The sequence below is a fragment of the Pezoporus wallicus genome, unplaced genomic scaffold, assembly GCF_028554395.1.
Source record: "Pezoporus wallicus isolate ANWC-B61680 ecotype Strahan unplaced genomic scaffold, APGP_CSIRO_Pwel_v1 contig_13961, whole genome shotgun sequence".
Taxonomy (NCBI): domain Eukaryota; kingdom Metazoa; phylum Chordata; class Aves; order Psittaciformes; family Psittacidae; genus Pezoporus; species Pezoporus wallicus.
In genome coordinates, this window is record NW_026639900.1 from 426,937 (window position 1) to 443,435 (window position 16,499).

The 16,499-nt window shown below is 46.4% G+C and overlaps 2 protein-coding genes across 2 annotated transcripts in view; one reads left to right on the forward strand and one right to left on the reverse strand.

Moving 5' to 3' along the window:
• KSR1 (kinase suppressor of ras 1) overlaps window positions 1-16,499 on the forward strand; it is a 52,567-nt gene that overhangs the window by 20,332 nt on the left and 15,736 nt on the right. The window contains exon 2 of the mRNA XM_057416697.1: window positions 8,526-8,666. Within this exon, the coding sequence (XP_057272680.1) occupies window positions 8,526-8,666 (141 nt within the window). The remainder of the gene's footprint in view (window positions 1-8,525; window positions 8,667-16,499) is intronic.
• The window catches only part of NOS2 (nitric oxide synthase 2), a 72,023-nt gene that overhangs the window by 2,988 nt on the left and 52,536 nt on the right, over window positions 1-16,499 (reverse strand). The window lies entirely within an intron of this gene.

A 16,499-nucleotide genomic window follows, 5' to 3' on the forward strand; every position in this document is an offset into this window, starting at 1 on the left:
GGAATGGTAATGTGTTTTATTGAGGCTACACAAATAGAAACGTGGAAGACTGAAGGGAGATGGCTGGGAGGGCAGGGGAAGAGAAAAGAAAAACCCTTTTGGGATTAGGGACAGCATCTGGGCAGTAAACTGCTTCATTAAAGGAGCTCAGTTCCTTCAGAGTACTGCTACACATGCGATGTCCTGCCCCGTGGTTACTCGCTGTCTCTGCTGGTGCTCAGTACCTTGCAGGATGAGGCTTGCAACGGGAAGGAAAGGGAAGTGCAAGAATGTGCCGGGGACCCAGCATTAGTCATTCCCTTCCTGACCTTGCAGAAGGAAATGTCTGGCTTTACATTTTTTGCTGTAAACTCTTGATTCTGTATTTGTGCTGTAAGTTCACACATGCACAGGCTGTTGGGTTCTTTGCCTCCCCCTCCAGACAACCAAATGTATTTGAGAGTTGTTTTACAGATGTGTGAGAACGATCAGTGCAGTCATAAAAATGATGGAGTATATGCTTTCTAAAGGCACTTTAAGTTTTAAATCTTACAAATATATCTGTGAGTTGTAACACAGCCCCGATGCCCAAAACATGACCTGCTGCTTCCTCCCCAGATTATGAACCTTTCATAATCTTTCTCCCTATCACTTGCTGCTCTCTGGCTGCAGTCACTGTAGGTGGGAACGGAATGTGGGGTAGTTTTCTTTATGTGAGGAGAGATACAATGAATTTGCCAAGACATTAAATAACTATAGTTCTAGGGAGAAGCATAGTATTAGTGTTATCTCTGGGCTGCATTCACCTCTCTACAGCTTTATGGACTAGCACAGCTGAATTGGACAAGTACTTGTTCACCTGCCATGATCCTTTGAGAAGCCTGGGTTGCATTAGCATCTGAGCATGGTCTAAACTCCTCCCTCTTCCCCAGCTGGGTGAAGCAGGGTTAGAGCACTGTGTATGCTCTAATGAACTAGGAACTGAGCCTTGAAGACTGTAAGATGTAGAACCATCAAAGCATGTAAGCTCCTAACTCACTATTGAAGTCTGCAGGGGCTCCGCAGTGGTTTGCTTGGGAACGTGCAAGGCACGGGAAGAAGAGGAAGGATCTGAGCTGAGGTTTCCCCAACTGTCCAGGGCTGATCTTTGCTTGCTGCATGGAGATAGAAGGTTTTGAGCTCCTGAGCCTCTGGATTTTTTCAGTGCTGTTACAATGTGGGTCAGTGTCTCAGCCAACAGAGAATCTCTGGAAGGGATCTCAGGAGATCCTTTTTGCTGTCTTGCCAAAGGCATGAGCCACTATGCCTAGTGCATTTCTGACAGATGCTTGTTAACTTATTGTTAAAGACCTTGGTTGAGGGCCAAGACTGTGTTGAACTAGGCTTTGTGAAGCCTCAGCTGCTGAGGACTAGGTTCCGGACTGATGGTGATTCTCTTCCAGATGGTCACTGGGTTTGCCTGAGCTCTTTTTGATCTGGCTGCGTGTGAATAAACACAAGATCTGGGGACCCTGTAGAAGGGATTGAATAGTGAGAACAGGAGGTGTGCTGTGCCTGAACAGAAGAGTTCTTCATAGCAGGGTAAACCCGTAAGCCTGTTAAATGGCACAGGCACTAATGTAATGAGTGGATGGGAAACCTTAACAGTTCTGTAGGCCAGCTTGGAGTAATGATATCCTTCAGTATATATGCTTTGTGCAAGAGAAAGAATTAGTCTTCCTGTGCTCCATATGGAAATGCAGTTAAGCCTAATGAAGCATGGCTGAGCTAAGGAAGCTAGATGGGTGCTGGAGAGATGTCTGAGCTGAGAGGAGGTTGAGCTGCAGATCTGATGTGGCAGCAGCAGGGTTGTGCTCAGCAAATGGTAAGTTCTCAGTCCTGCAGGGCCTCTCAATCATTTTGTTGCAGTTGCATGTCCTGAGGTTAAAAAGGAAGGGGGAGGGCTTTCCTTTTTTAGTGTTCAGTGGGTGTGAAATCTTTGATATTTAAGCAAAGGACTGTTCCTGTAGCTGCATTAGGCTTGGGTGCCTCTCTAGGATGAAATCCTTGAAGAAAATCGTTTTCAGGCACAGGGAACCACTTGCTTGTGCAGTTTCATCCTCCCACTCATGCTCTTCGCTGGGAGGCCTCAGCTGAGTGTTTACAGCTCTCAGTTGCTGGGATTGTGAAAAGGAAAGAAGGGGAAAGAAAAGCAGTGGTATGTGGCCTCCAAGTGACCCAGAAATGATGTCGTCTGCATCATCTGACAAAGCAGAAATAACATACTGTAGTGTTTGGGCAGTGGCTATTGTGTCAGCCTCAGGCATGACTGAAGGTTCAAAGGAAAATCCATCCATCTGGTATTCCAGCTCTCCCTATCCATCTACCTCTCCGTGCTTTTATATACTAATTTCTCTTAAGGCTTTCCCCCCTCCTTCTGCAGACTTTCTCTGTGTACTTTTCTGCTTGTGCTGAGTGCTGTTTTGCAGCGTTTGTTTAGCAATTGAGAAAGTATTTCCTTTTCTTCTGTAAGCAAAACTGAAAGTCCTCAGTCCAGCCCAGGCATGTAGGTTCTGCACAGGCACTCGGCCATTCCTGTGCAGAAGCTGCTGCAAGTGAGACTGGTGGCACTGGAACTCCCTGAGCTAGCCTCTCGGTGATGTGAGTGACCCAGTGATGTGATGCTCCCTGCCCTAGCAGCCTGCAGATGGGACCAGGGAGTTCTGGTGCCACTCGGAGTGCCTGTTCCCGGCCTTTCATTGTGCTGATTTCCTCTGTGCTTCAGCAGCTCTGGTGCAGTCGATGCTGCCGTGATCTGGTGGTTAGATCAGAGCACTGAGAGTTCGCTCTTTTGTGACCTGTTTTTAGAGCTGCTCCTTCACTTTGTGCAAATTATTTTTAATCCTTCTTCCTCTTTCTTACTTTTAATAAGGTGCTGCCACATGAGGTCTTGTGAATATGTTAATGGTCATAGGTTGGTTTGGGCATTCAAAGCAGTGGCTATGCTCTACCAACTGTCTGCTTCTAAGGGAGCTGTGCCAGTGGTCCAGTAGAGCGGTAACCTACATACCTGGTGCCTTTGATTGCCCTGTCTCATCAGTGGGGACAGGAAACAGAGCCAAGGAAGCGAGTGCTCTGGCCACTGTTTCAGCAGAGCAGAGCTGGAAGCCAAGCTTCACACTTTGGAGTCCTGCTGAAGGAATCAGATGGGTCCAAGGAAGAGAACATGAATTCCACAAACTGCAAGTCAGTGTCTGACAATGTGAGCTCCTCTTCTTGGGTATCATCCCAAATAAAAAGTGAATCTGCTACCTGATAGTTCTTTGTAATGTTTTATCTGCTGGCGTGGCCTTACTCATATAGGGCCGATGAAGATAGATGTTAAAGTACTATCCTTTAGTGGATTCAGTTCTCCTGGTTTTGAGGGCAAAGCCACATGGATGAGACATTGAGTGGCCTCACTCTTTTAGGCTACAAATAATTCCTTGAAATGTCTTTTTTTTCTATCTTTTCTTATTTTTCTGAGTTGTGCATTTTCCTCCTGTACAGCTTTTGTGCTTGCCTTGAGCAGAGCTGTTTGAATTCCATGCTGAATTCAATGTAGCTTTAAAGTTTGTGGGATTATGAGGCTCTCCAGCTGAATCCTGCATCATCTGAGTGTTCCTAATGAAAGGACAGATGGAACGATGGGTTTCTGTGTTGAACGAAATGTTCTATGAACAGGTTTGGATGAGTTTGCACTGCTAAACAAGCATATGCCATGTTAAAAGGGTACAGACCCACTCTCCATGTCTCACCAGGCAGACTTGGTTTTAAACCACTCAAAATCAGGCATTAGTTTAGTTCGCCTTATATTGGAAAGGGAACAGTTCATGCTGTTGTAAGGTATTTTTATACCTACACACAGAATAACTTAGCTCTCTGAACACAGAGGGGAAATGAGACTTTCTGAGTCTTGGGTTGCCACTTGGTGATGCTGTGATCAGATGATAACAGCTCAGATAGCCAGGAGGCATTCACATGAATCAGCTGCTAGAAGCTTAAGTTCACAAAAGGAGCAGTTCAGTGTTGGGTTGTGTGGTGCAGGAGCTGCAGACACGTTTGAGTTTGGACACACCTGGTATCACTGCGCTTCGGCCCTAAATGCAGCATCCTGACCAGCACTTCTGCTGCTTTGGTGTTTGCTACTTTCCATAGATTGGGTATTCCCACCCTGTTGCTGTGGTATCCAGATGACTTATTAGCTCTGTTATGATCATCTTTTCCAAACCCAAGGAAGAAGGTCTGAAATGAAACAGTGGTTCTTCCCTTTGCATGGATCAATTCAGCTGCACCTCTCTGCCTTTTTAACTCCGCTGACTTGGACAAAGGTGTCCTGAAGCACACCCGCACCGCTGCCAGGCTCCTGATGCTGCTGAGATCTTTATCATATTCTCACATGGTTGCTGAGCATGATTTCAGAGACAAATTTGGCAAGTCAGATTCTGACCTTTTTATGTTCTCTTCAGTGCTCAGGTTGCTCAAGGTTTTTTTCTTGCCTGGCTTAGGGTTTCTCTATATAACAGCACTGGGGAAAATAGATAAGAGTCAGCTAAAGGTGTGAAGTGAATCCACTTTCACTGGATGCCTTACAGTGACTCATCTTCCTTTCCCCAGTGTCCCATGCAGACATGCTCTGAGTTCAGAAGTTTTGTCTCTGGTTCAGGATGCAGAAGGGCAGAACCTCCTGATGCAGTGTCCTGCACCCACAGCAGCTACTGCTGGTGCTTCGGGGAGTGCACCCTTGCCCTCTGGGCCTGTTCCTGGCAGGAGGTTAATAGAGGAGTTCCTTCCTGATTAATTCCTGTCTGGAGGAAGATAGATGATTTGCATTTTTCTTGGCCACATGTAAGAGCTGGGTCATGCATTGATCTGATCCTTTTAAAGCTTCAGCTGCCAGCTTGTTAAATTGCAGGGCAGTGAGTGGCTGTAGGATCGGGAGCACTGGTGTGAGCTCATATTTATTGTCTTTTCAAGTGCTTTCAGACTCCATGAGATTTCATCTCCTGGGACAGGAGAAATATGATCTGCTTTTGAACAAGTGCTTGATTCGTTGATTAAATGACAATTGTTTGGTTTAGGTATTGTGAAACCCCCTCTTCTAAACATTGCATATGTTTCAAGTCATCGAGAAAAGCTGTAGGCATCAGCGAGCAGAACCGTTTGTGAAAGTGTGAAAACATGGCATTTGGTTGTGAAATGTGTGACTGAAACAAAGTTGGGCTCAAACTCTTGATGTTCCGAAGAAATCTGGGCTTGCACATTGGTAAGGGAGAAACCCTCTGGCTGCCCACAAGATGCCTAATGTATAATTCCCATTCTGTGCCTCGGTTTCCTTTTTTTGTGAACGGAAAAGAATTCTTCTTTCTGCATTTATAGGGTATTCCAAGATATGTGGATTGAAAGCATGTGAAAAGCTAGTCAAGACTTCAGAAAAATGCGCTCTTCTATCCTCTGTTTCTTCCTCCCAGATTATTTGGATGAGTTGCATTGAATTCAGACCGATTGGGTTTGGGCCAAGTGCAAAAGCTGCAGCAGGTTTAATGTGCTTCCCCTTCAGTGCCTGCTGGAATAAGATGCCACTTTTCTAAACACGAATAAACCACAATTGACAAGAAGCTTGACCCCCAAACGTGTGAAACAGTTTCTCTGGTTAGGGACCACCACTGTTAACATTCCCTGACAGAGTCAGGATGTGATTTTGATCAATGAACCAGAGGTCAGTAATTTTTGGGCTCCAGCTGGAATACTGAATTCTTCCAGCTCGTATCTCCTTGCTTGGCAAGGGCTCTTGAATTCTGCACCCCAGTGCCAGTGGTTTCACAGATGCCATTGCTTTCTTGTGCCATGCCTGCAGAAGTGAACTGAAGAACTTGTGTGTATTTGGCTTTTGTTCATCACCATTTAAACTCCCAACCATTGGCTTAAGGTCCTGGAAATGGGCACACTTGTATCTCAAGAGATCTGCTGTTTAGTTTGTATAAATAAATAAAAAAGTACAAGCTTGGCAGCTTTTTCCTAAACATCTTGGGCCTGATTCTCACACAGGCTGTGAAGGGACATTCATTTTAGGAGTGGAGTAGGAGGAGATCAGCGTGCACCCAGGAGCAGACCTCGCAGCATGTGCAGTTCTTGGAGCAAACATGAACGGGGTGTCCTGGCCATCAGCTACAGCAGAGTGAGAGGAGGAGGGCTCTGCTGGAGCACACCCTGCGAGCAGCCACGTACTCCAGCTGCTCCATATCCTGTCTCTGCTCTTGCTCTTTCCCATCTCTGTGGGTTTGAGGCAGCTGGAGTATTGCCGCTTCTGTTGTGGGGTTTGCCATTTGTGATGAGTAGGATGTGCCGTTTGGCAGGCAGGCAGTGAGTAGCTTACTATTGGCTTTATCGCTCTGTCTAGGTTGTGGTTGGAGACCTGCATGTTGTTTGTGGCTTTTTATGTGCGTCACTGAACCCAGAATTTTTATTATATTCTCAGAAAAGGGTTTTGCAAGAGCTCAGCCATTAAAGCTGAACCCTGTAGTTTAGTTAAAGTCTGGGCAGGAAATAACAAAATTAAACTCATCCTAGGGGAGAAGCGTGGTGCGAGGAGGGTGGGAGAGAATTCACATACACTATTTATAGACAACAAATTTGGACTTGAAGAGTAAATGTGAAGGAGTTACCATGGGAAAACGGGACTTGGTGATCCGAGATCCTCAGGCTTGTGTTGTCAGCCTGCTTTCCCCTTCTGTTATGTCCCAACAATGATGAGAAGTTTGACACTGAAATCTGTGCTGCACAGAGAGCCTTCCAGCAGTATCCTTCTAGGAGATTATGCTACGGATAGGACTTGTCAAGTGAAAATACTTGACCATGTTTTCTTGAGCAGCACAAAAGGAGTTCAGGATGACACGTGCTCCAGGGAGCTGGTGCAGTAGGAGCCGGAGAGCCATGGGCAGGGTGGGGAGGAGGAGGCACGTTAGTTACTGTGCTCATGGTCAGCCAGCAGGTCAGTGGCAGAGCTGGGAGTGAAGTCCAGCTCCCTGCAGCCCAGGCCCGTTCTCTTACCCATTAAATGTGATGCTCTGGGGTTACATTTGAATGGGTGAGGAGAACTTTAGTGGGGAATGCAAGAATCGTGGCTGTACCTCAGGAATATCCTTCCTCAAAGCAGCATGCTGTCCTTATGATACTGCATGTGTGTATGTGGGGCATACAGTTTTGTATAATCTCTTTTACTTAATTTGTGATTTTCCACTTATAAATAGCTGCTAAGTGCTTCTTGCTTTCCACTGTGGGTTTTGGAACAGATTCCCACACCTCTTCTTGCCACTGTCAGTGCTTTCAGTTCCCTGCTTTGTACTGGGTCATGTGCTACTTTTAAGGCATTGGCATAAAATTAGAGTTACATATAACTAAGCATGGAGCTCTAGCATTAGAGAGTATCCTGATATTTCATCCTTCATTCAGGAATATGGCTCTTGCCTGATGGGAGGCCCTACACTGAAGTAACAGATCACAATCAGACTGAGGAGCTGAGCCATGACTTTTACACACAGACCTGTCAGGGCCTTTGCTGGCTGTACCAGTTTCAGAACCACTCTGCAATCGTGCTTCTTTCCCAAAGTGCTTAGCAGCCGTGAGGTATGCTCAGGAATGGGGATGAGGTGACCCAGGGAAAGAGGCAGTAACATACCACAGTGCCCTGGGAATCCTGCATACCGCGGCTGACAAACGTGCAGCTGACTTGTTTGCCTTTGGCTGGATTCTGTGGTTGCAGTTTGTATATCAAAGTGCATATCACTGAATGACCTCCAGAAGAAGAGGAGGCTTAGGTGATTTCTGTCTTCCTTCTTTCCATGACATATCTGTTGCACAGCTGGGAAGCTGACTTCTGGCATACTGGGGGCTATTGAGTAGTCCTCAAACTTCCTGCAACCTCTTCCTTCTGCCTCTTGAGAGGGGACCTTCCCCCTCTATTTATACCAGTTCTTCATTACTCCTGTTGCTTCTATTCCCAATCTGTATTCCTGGTTAACCTCAGTTCCATCCCAGGGGTTGCCAAGATCCCCTATTCTTTAGGAGGAAGAGAAATGTGCTCCCCTCACTTCTCCTGCCAGGGCAGAGAAAGGAAGTGCTGTCATCCCCTTTTTACAAAAACAGGTACTAGGGCTGAGAACCATCAAGTGGGGTTTCCAAGGTAATTTCTTTTAGGTCTTAAGCTCCAAAGCCATGTTAGGAAGTTACAGTTAAAAGGTTCCTCTGGTTTCAGCTGGGTGGTCAGAGTGTAAGTGCAAAGGGATGGCTGAGCCTTCTAGGACGTGGCATTTGCATTTCTGTATTCATGGCATGAAGAGTTTGAATCACTTTTGTATGTACCCATTTGTTAATAAATCTGAAACTACAAACTACAAACAGGCACTGTCTGAATTCACAAGCGGGCAGAGACAAACTCCCAAACCAGCATCCCCTCCTGCTAGGTACCATACACACATCACCAGGAGGACACAGCACATTCTAACTGCATCCTCTCTGCATCCCAACAGGTGAAGCTGATTGACTACATCCACAGACAGCGGCAGTGTAAGCTGAGTGTGCCCCTCAATGACAGGACAGCAGAGCTCAACAGCTACCCCAGATTCCACGACTGGTTAGACATTGTTAACGTGAGGAAAGAAGTTGTTCAGGTAAGGGGAAAAGAACGCTCCGCACAGACCCTTCCCGCCCTTTCAAGACATTCCAGCTGCATGCTGGGTTTACGGTAGTTTCCTGAACTTACTTCCAGGCAAGGTGGGAATGTGAGGGAAAGGAAGCTTCCTCTCTCCTGGTCACCCAGCGGGAATGCTGTAACATTCCCTTCCCTTTGCCCTCCTCCCAGAGTTAGGAGGGATCTTCTCATATCACTGAAGCAACACCTCAGCTGTATTGCTCAGTATGAGCCAAAGGTCCTCACCAGGACCCTCCCTCCTGTTGCCTGCTGGTCTGAGGATGATGCCATAACTTCATCACTTGCTGCCTCTTAAATAATAATAATCCTGTACCATACTATACTCTGCATTGAGTATTAGCCAAAAAAGGACCAAGACTTAGAAGTTTGTGCACTGACATGTCCAACAAATGGGCAAAAATGATGAGTTGTTACAGCCTATTTATTTCTAAAAGTATACATGCCATGATTATAAATTAGAAAGATCCCAAAATAAACCTCTAAAAACAGACCAGCAAAGGGCATTAGAGTTTACAAGTTTGTTGCAGAATGATGGTTTTAAACTGTATAGCCTCACACAACACTTAGACTACAATATTACTGCAACCTAGTAATGGTCAGGGGGATTTTGATCTGGGTTTTGGCTGGGTGGGAGTCTGTGCTCAGAAACAAATGAGGTCTTTTAATTTTATACACACACACAAGTAAAGTTTCTACCAAAGAGCATTGCATCAGTGTAAAAGAATGGAATGAATAACCCTCCCGTGGTGGCCAGCATCAGCTGTTCATGCTCACAGACCATGGCTCCTTCTGATCTTTACAATTCAATTCTTAACATGCAAATCACTGAAAGCCTCTTTACGGCACAGAATAATCTGACACTTATGCTGGAATTGGGAATGATGAGATCAGCCTGAGCCCCAGCTCCTGTCTCTGACACTTCTGGGTTTTCTGGAAGGGAGCCTGGAATCCCAGTGGTGTTTAGAGGATTACTGGGAACTCCAGGACTGCAGGGCTCTGACATCGGATTGATCCCTTGGACCTGGACTGGGCATGGCTGCCCTGGGGACACATCATTTCAGTGTAACATTAATGGCAATATAAGTAGAGCTAAGCCCACTGATGGCTAAACCAAGCAGAAGAGGCTTTTTCCATTCTTTCCCCAGTTTTGGCCCTGCAGGCCAGACCACAGTGTTCCCACTCCCTTTCCTTTGATCCTTACACAAGCAAAATTTTTCTTTGACTTCAGCAGTGATCTGCCTGAGTGAAAACTTCCACAGCTTTTCATGGAAGTTATTCCAGTTTGGACCTGGTGTAACTAAGCCGACTATGGTGAAACAGGATGAGTTCAGGACCAAGCTGTTCCTTTTAGTACTGTTCATTCTGCATGTGCTGCTGGATGTTACCCTCCAGCCCAGGCAGGTTTTGAGTAGCACGAAAGGTGCAGCTGGCACTGGCAGTGAGGGAACAGCAAAGCTGCCCGTTGCTGTGGCCAAGCTGCCAGGCTCCCAACTATTGTGGGTTTCTAAGGTTACTGCAATTGCCTGAGCCTAAAAGAATGTCTTTGTAGCTCTTTCTTAAATCCTTTGTGATGCTGCAGAGCACAGGGGGGAAGGGAAGAGGTGAAGAGAAAGGGGGGAGGGAGGAGGGGGAGAGGTGGACAGTTCAAATCTGCCACATCCTGTTAATTCACGGAGCAAAGAGGGTTGAGTCTGCCCTTCCCTGTGTGTGACATTAAAAAGGGTGACAAATTGACTTTTGATCTGTGCAGGAAGAGAATATTTTCCAGCTGTTTATTATTTTTATTCATGCTCATTTGCTACCCCCTCCCAGGCAATGACCAGTGTAATGAACGGTGTTCCTTCTGCTCTCTGGGACAGAAACATCAGAGGTGTAACAAAGCCGTTAAATTCATCTGTTACTCCAAATGTATGGTTCTGCACCTATTTCATGCAGCTGCAGAGAGCTCCTGTAGCCTGTGTATGAGGTAGACAGGAGACCTGCAACACCCTTGGGTCATTCCATGGTTTTTGAGTAGACATGTTGGAACGGGCTGTAACTGGGGAAATAGCTGGGCTATAAACTAATAGCTTTGTTCTTGCAGTGATTTTTTTTATCCTGTTATTTCAGTGCTTAGAAAACAGTCCAGCCAGTGTTGGCGTTTGTGGCAGGGACAGCACAGTGCAGGGGAGAGGTTTGCCTGGGAGGAGTTGTCTTTCAGAACTGTTACAGGTATCGTGGGATCATTCCTGCTGTTGCTCAGATTTCACACAGCGTGAACTGCACTTCAGCCGAATGCTTTTGATGGAAACCACTGACAGAAGGAGCTTTAATAGGTTAGTTATTAAGAAACATGTAATGGTTTCCCTTAGCTTTATGCACACTGCCTGTGACATGACTGGGGAGAGAGGGGGATAGGGAGCCCTTAAAGAGATGGCTGGGCAGGTCAGACAATAAAGAACAGGGACACCTACGTTCCATACCTGGTTCTGTAGCTGGTGAACAGGGAATGACTTTACATCTCTAAGGTATTGTTGTAATGTGCCTAATATAAAAATATTAGGCACACAGCCCTCTCTTTTTGAGACTTTTAGGCTCTGAAACTAGTTGGAGAAGTTGCCTGGTACCTGTAGGGTCTCAGAGCCCAGCTACAGCAGAGCCCTTGCCTGGCCACCTCTGAGATCTGAATAGAAAAGCAGGTAGGATGCAGGAGGTGCTCTCCTGGGCCCACTGCCTGTCAGGGGCAGTGGGGAGAAAGGCCTGAGTTCATGGGGTTTTGCCTTTTTAAATGGCTCTGAATCCCTTTACTTTTCAAGTGTTGCTGGAGAGAGTATTTCAAGATTGTGCTAATCTGTGACATAACACCTTTGAAAACCAGCCTAATTGCAAGCAGCCTTTTAGCTCAGCTAGAGAAACAATGCTCTTTTTCTCTCTTTCTCCCCCTCCCCTCTCTCCCCCCAGTCCTCTCCCAAATAAAGCTGCCACGCAGGGAAGCACAGAAGCTCCCAGGCTCTCCTGTCAGAAATAGAGAACCAGCTCTAATTTAGAATATCTGCTGACTCCTCTAGTCCAGAGTGAGGACTATTTTTGCTCAGTGATTCGCTCTAGACATTGTGAAGCTTGAAAGCTCTTGCTGTTATAATTGCTGTCGTCTTGTCGGGCTCCTTTCTTTCTCTGAAAACCTATATTTAAAACAAGAATAATGACTGCTTGTAAAATCCTTTAGTTTTGCGAGAGATTAGAGTAATAACAATGCACTGTTTGTGGCGTTGGGCAACAGCTAAAGCTCCGGTGAAGGTGGATAACAGCGAGCCAGTCATGCTGCGCAGGGTGAAAGGGCTGCTCTGTGTGGACCTAGCAGACTTGGAGGTAGGTGGTGAATACAAGCTTCAATCTAACCTATTAAAGCTCCTTCAGGTGATGCTGTTTGCTCTCTGGGAACACACAGCTCTGAGGGGTGAGGAAACGTCGAACCCCCACCCCAACCTGTGCTATTTCTGTTTCTTTGTTATTGTTCCTCTCATCAGTTGCCAGACAGATATTTATCATAGAAATGGTGGCTGGTGTGGAGCAGGCTCTGCTGTGGAGCTTGGCTAAGGCTGTTCTGGAGCTGTCTTCCTAAGTATTTTTCTAGGAAATGCTCTTGGTTTTGACTGGGAGTCCTAGAGATTGATTAGTGCTGTGCGCATGTGCTTTACTACTGAGAATGATGCATAAATGATTAAATACAGTGGACTGAAACTGGGAAAAGAGATACTTGAACTAAGAACTAGAAAAGATGGCAAGGAACAGAAGAACCATAGACAGAAGATACATTTAAGCTATGTAGTTGTCTCCAGTTAGTGGAAGTTGCTCTGAAAAGGGACCTAGAATAATATACTGATCTGGATTGTCCTGCTCCCATTAAGAGCTGGAGTCAGGAACCGAGATGGGAAGGGAGGGAAAGAGGATGTGAACAGAGTGCTGTCCCTACTCTTAGGCTGATGGAAGAAGCCTCTTGCAGAGGTACTTCGTTCTGGGCTTGGGGCATGGCTACCAAAACAGAGAGATTAAAAATCTCTATTGGCTTACTTTGTTCAGCACAGAAAAAAGTCCTCACTGCCTTTACTGTTGTTCTTCCCAGAAACTTAACTATTCTATTTGTTCCCACATACAACTTGTCACCGTCTTAAAAAATAGCATGAGAACATAATCATCTCCTTATCATCTTCTGAAACATGCCTGAACCAGCCCTACTCCCTGTGTAGCAGGGGTTCCAGTCAATCAAGTTTGGAAAGCTGTTTTTAGAGTAGATAACTGCCATGCATGGGGAGGGGCAGATCCTGCCCCAGGGCTTGCTGGCTCTAAGCAGAACTGTGCCACCAGGGAGACTGCTGGGGCAGATGGAACAGCACTGGGTTATGGCTTTTCCACTTGGGGAATATATTTGGCTCCTCATGTATATGTTTATTTGTAATACCTCCTGTTTGCTTGGGAGACTTGTCTTGTTCCCCATTTAGTGTTTATGCCAAAGACACAGGCATGGGTTGACACTGAGAGACCATGGCAGATGGCTGAACTTGCACGGACTATGATCTAGTTGATAATTGATGGAGGAAGAGCATGGGCTTTATGTGTGTGCATCCTTACTTTGGTGGGGGGAGTAGGAGAGGCAGATCTGCCTGAGCCTATCAGGTTTCCACAGCTGTATCCTCTCATCTTTCTCTGTCAGCATATCTGCATGAACAGACCATGAGGACTTTGGCTGTTTGGGGGGATTTCCATGGGCATGGCAGCAGAGGCTCTGGCTGGACTGCCAGATAGGAGGGACCCTGAATGTGCTAATTGTGTGTATGCAAATTAACTGTGTCCTGCAGGCTTCCTGGATCCAAAACTCCATCACTATGTTCCAGCTGAAGGCCCCTCCCCAGCATAAACAGCTCTTGGAAAATATTCTCTCCACTGCCAGGGTTCCCTTCCTTGCCAAGGGGTCCAACTGCCCCTCAAAGCCTTGTCACTGTGAATTACTCATGGCTTGAGGTCAGTATGAGGCTCATGGTACCCCTCAGGATCTGCATTGAAATACTGCAACCTCTACATCTGCCTTCCTACAGAGCAGTAGTGACAGCAGCTCTCCTGGCCACAAAGAACAAACCAGACAGGAATGCCCTGCAACTGTCACCTCCTCTCCACCACCCATTGGGTGAGAGGTGGAACAGTGAGAAGGGAGAGATTGCGTGAAACCATAGCCTGTGGATGCTCACAGCTTAATGCAAGCTAGAAATTCCATGAGAGAGACTTTCCAGAGTGCCCACTAGATCTCCAGAAATAGCACAACAACGTTTCAGTACTTTCTCTACACCACCAGAAAACTAGAGCAAAATAACAACTAGCAGGCACAAGATGTTCTTAAGAGCATCCTTACATGCTTTGCTTAGAGCTATCAGTGGGAATTTAAGCACTTTATGTAATGGGCTTTCTCTTCTAGCATCTGCTGCCTTACAGGGGGATGACTGGGAGGGAATGTATTGATTTAAGAGGAGGCATTTGGGGCCTTGACAACTACCCAGCTTCAGAGGAAGAGCTGTGTCTGCCAGGCCAAGGAGCAGGTCAGGTTCATGCTGCAGGCTGTGAGCAGCAGTATTAGATCTGGGGGCTTATCTGCAGGGTGGAATCTTTAGCAAAAATAACCCATCCACTGAGGTAGATACCAGCATTTTTGCCATGTTTCAGGGATTTAAGTTGGACACCAGACAAGATTAAAGACTCATGTGAACTCCTCACCCTGACTAATTGAGGCTAACCTTTGGATGGCTTCTTGCATACCCTGTGATTTACTTTTGTCTCTTTCAAACACGTGTAACATGACGTGCACTGTCTGTATGTCTGATAAGCAGGAGGGCTTTGTAGAAAAGTCCTCTTACCTGTTACAAAGAGGAGTAATTTCCTGGCTTGAGCTTTCTAGCATCACCTCTGCTGAGCAATGTGTGGTGAGTAAGGCTTTAGCTTTTGCTGGCAGTTTCGAGGTGCTGAAGGACTGAAAGCAGGTTCTGTCCCTCCTGCTTTTTCTTTGTTCCTTTTTTAGTCTGACCTAATTATTAGAGTAGTATCTGAGTATCTTGCAGCTTCACCTGTCACTCTGCAGTCAAGGTGAGGCATGCCTAGGGAGGTGGTGCTTGTCTTGGCCCTAATGCAGGCCTTTAAGCTGCATTTTTTGTAAGCCAAAGCACCCATGAAGAAGCAGGTAGAGAGGAATCTGTTGGACCCACATTTCTCATCCTCAGTGCTGAAGATGGGGAGTAGCCCCCCTCTGCAAGGGCCCAGAATTCAATTTGCACTGGGGGCTTGGAGCCAACCACATGCTCCTCCAAGATGGACCCTGTTGTGGTGCTTTGAAGGGGACATTCATCCCCTCAACAGCTGAGCTGGAGCATCAGCATCGGCAGAACCTTTTTGAGGAGCCGCCTTGAACTAGTGACCATCACATTATCACGTTGGCCGAGGGGCTAACACAGAGCTAGAGCATATCAGGCCAATCTTGCAGGGATCAGGTTGACCAGTTTTATATTAAGCCACCACATATGTGCAGCACATGAGTGGCTGTTTAAAGAAAGCCTCTTACTTCCCCTCCCTCCCCCCTCTTCAAAGGCTTATTTCTTTTGTCGCGTGTCATGGGGGGGCTGGCAGCAGGTTCACAAAGTCTGAGCTCGCCCAGCTCAAGGTCACTGGGATTGTTTAAATATAATCTCCTTTTCTGTACTTATACTTTCCTACAACTTGCTGTTCTGTCTTGCTAAAATTAAACTGTTGAGCAATAGACCTGCCTGTGGTGGGAAAGCTTCGCCTCCTCCACTTCACTGAATGACTTACTAATAGTTCTAATAAGTTACTGGTTACACGTGTGTCATGCGAGGGATGGGGAGGGGAGGTGATGCAGGGTAACGTGACTGGGTAGCTTGCACTGAGATCTGCAATGATGGTATGAACACAGTGCCTACATCATCTGGGCTGTTTCCTTAGCGGGGGTGAGGAAGTGTTTTGGGATAATTCAAGGACATTGCTGTAATCCCACTTACTCCAGGACCGTGTAAAAGCATAAAATGGGATAAATGTTTTTGTAAGAGACATTGGCTTTCCCTGGTGCTTCCTAGGGAAAAATTTACTCCCCTGCTCCAGAGCACAGGGCACCCATGGTCCTGTACAAAACTTTCTTACTGTATTAAACAAAATCTTGCTTCATGTTTGCCCCCCGTCACTGTCCCTTTTACAGCTGCTGGGGATGCCCTGCATTGAACCGCCCTTGTGATACCACAGAACAAAGATGCCTCTGTCAGCTGGGGAGAGGAATTCAGGGGGAGCTGGGGAAGCAGCTAACTGCAAGGATTGCATTAACTCTGCTGTTATCAGCCCAGCTTGGCTGGGGCTCTGTGTGAGCAAACCGGTACTGGCTTGGTGCTGGAATATTTGAGTCATGGAAACCCATTCCAGTTTCAAGTCAGATGATCTGAACCCCTGGGGGTTTTTGTCCTTTGGAGTGTAATATCAGGTTAGGGATCCCAGGAGGGCAGATTTTGCACTGTGTTTTCACTGGAGTCTCTGTGCTTCCTGCATTTTATCCAAGTGGAAGTCATTCAGGAAGAAGCTTTTGGGGGCAGTTTTACTGCTGCATCTTGGTGGTGAGGGCGTACAGAGAACTGAAATAATGATATCCAGCATCAGCTGGGGTATCTGTGCTTTTATTCTGCTAATACTAATTATAGAACAAGCAAATATACCCAAACTTCACTGAACTCCAGCCCTGCTGTGGCCGTGCTTTGTGCTTATGGCTCATTGA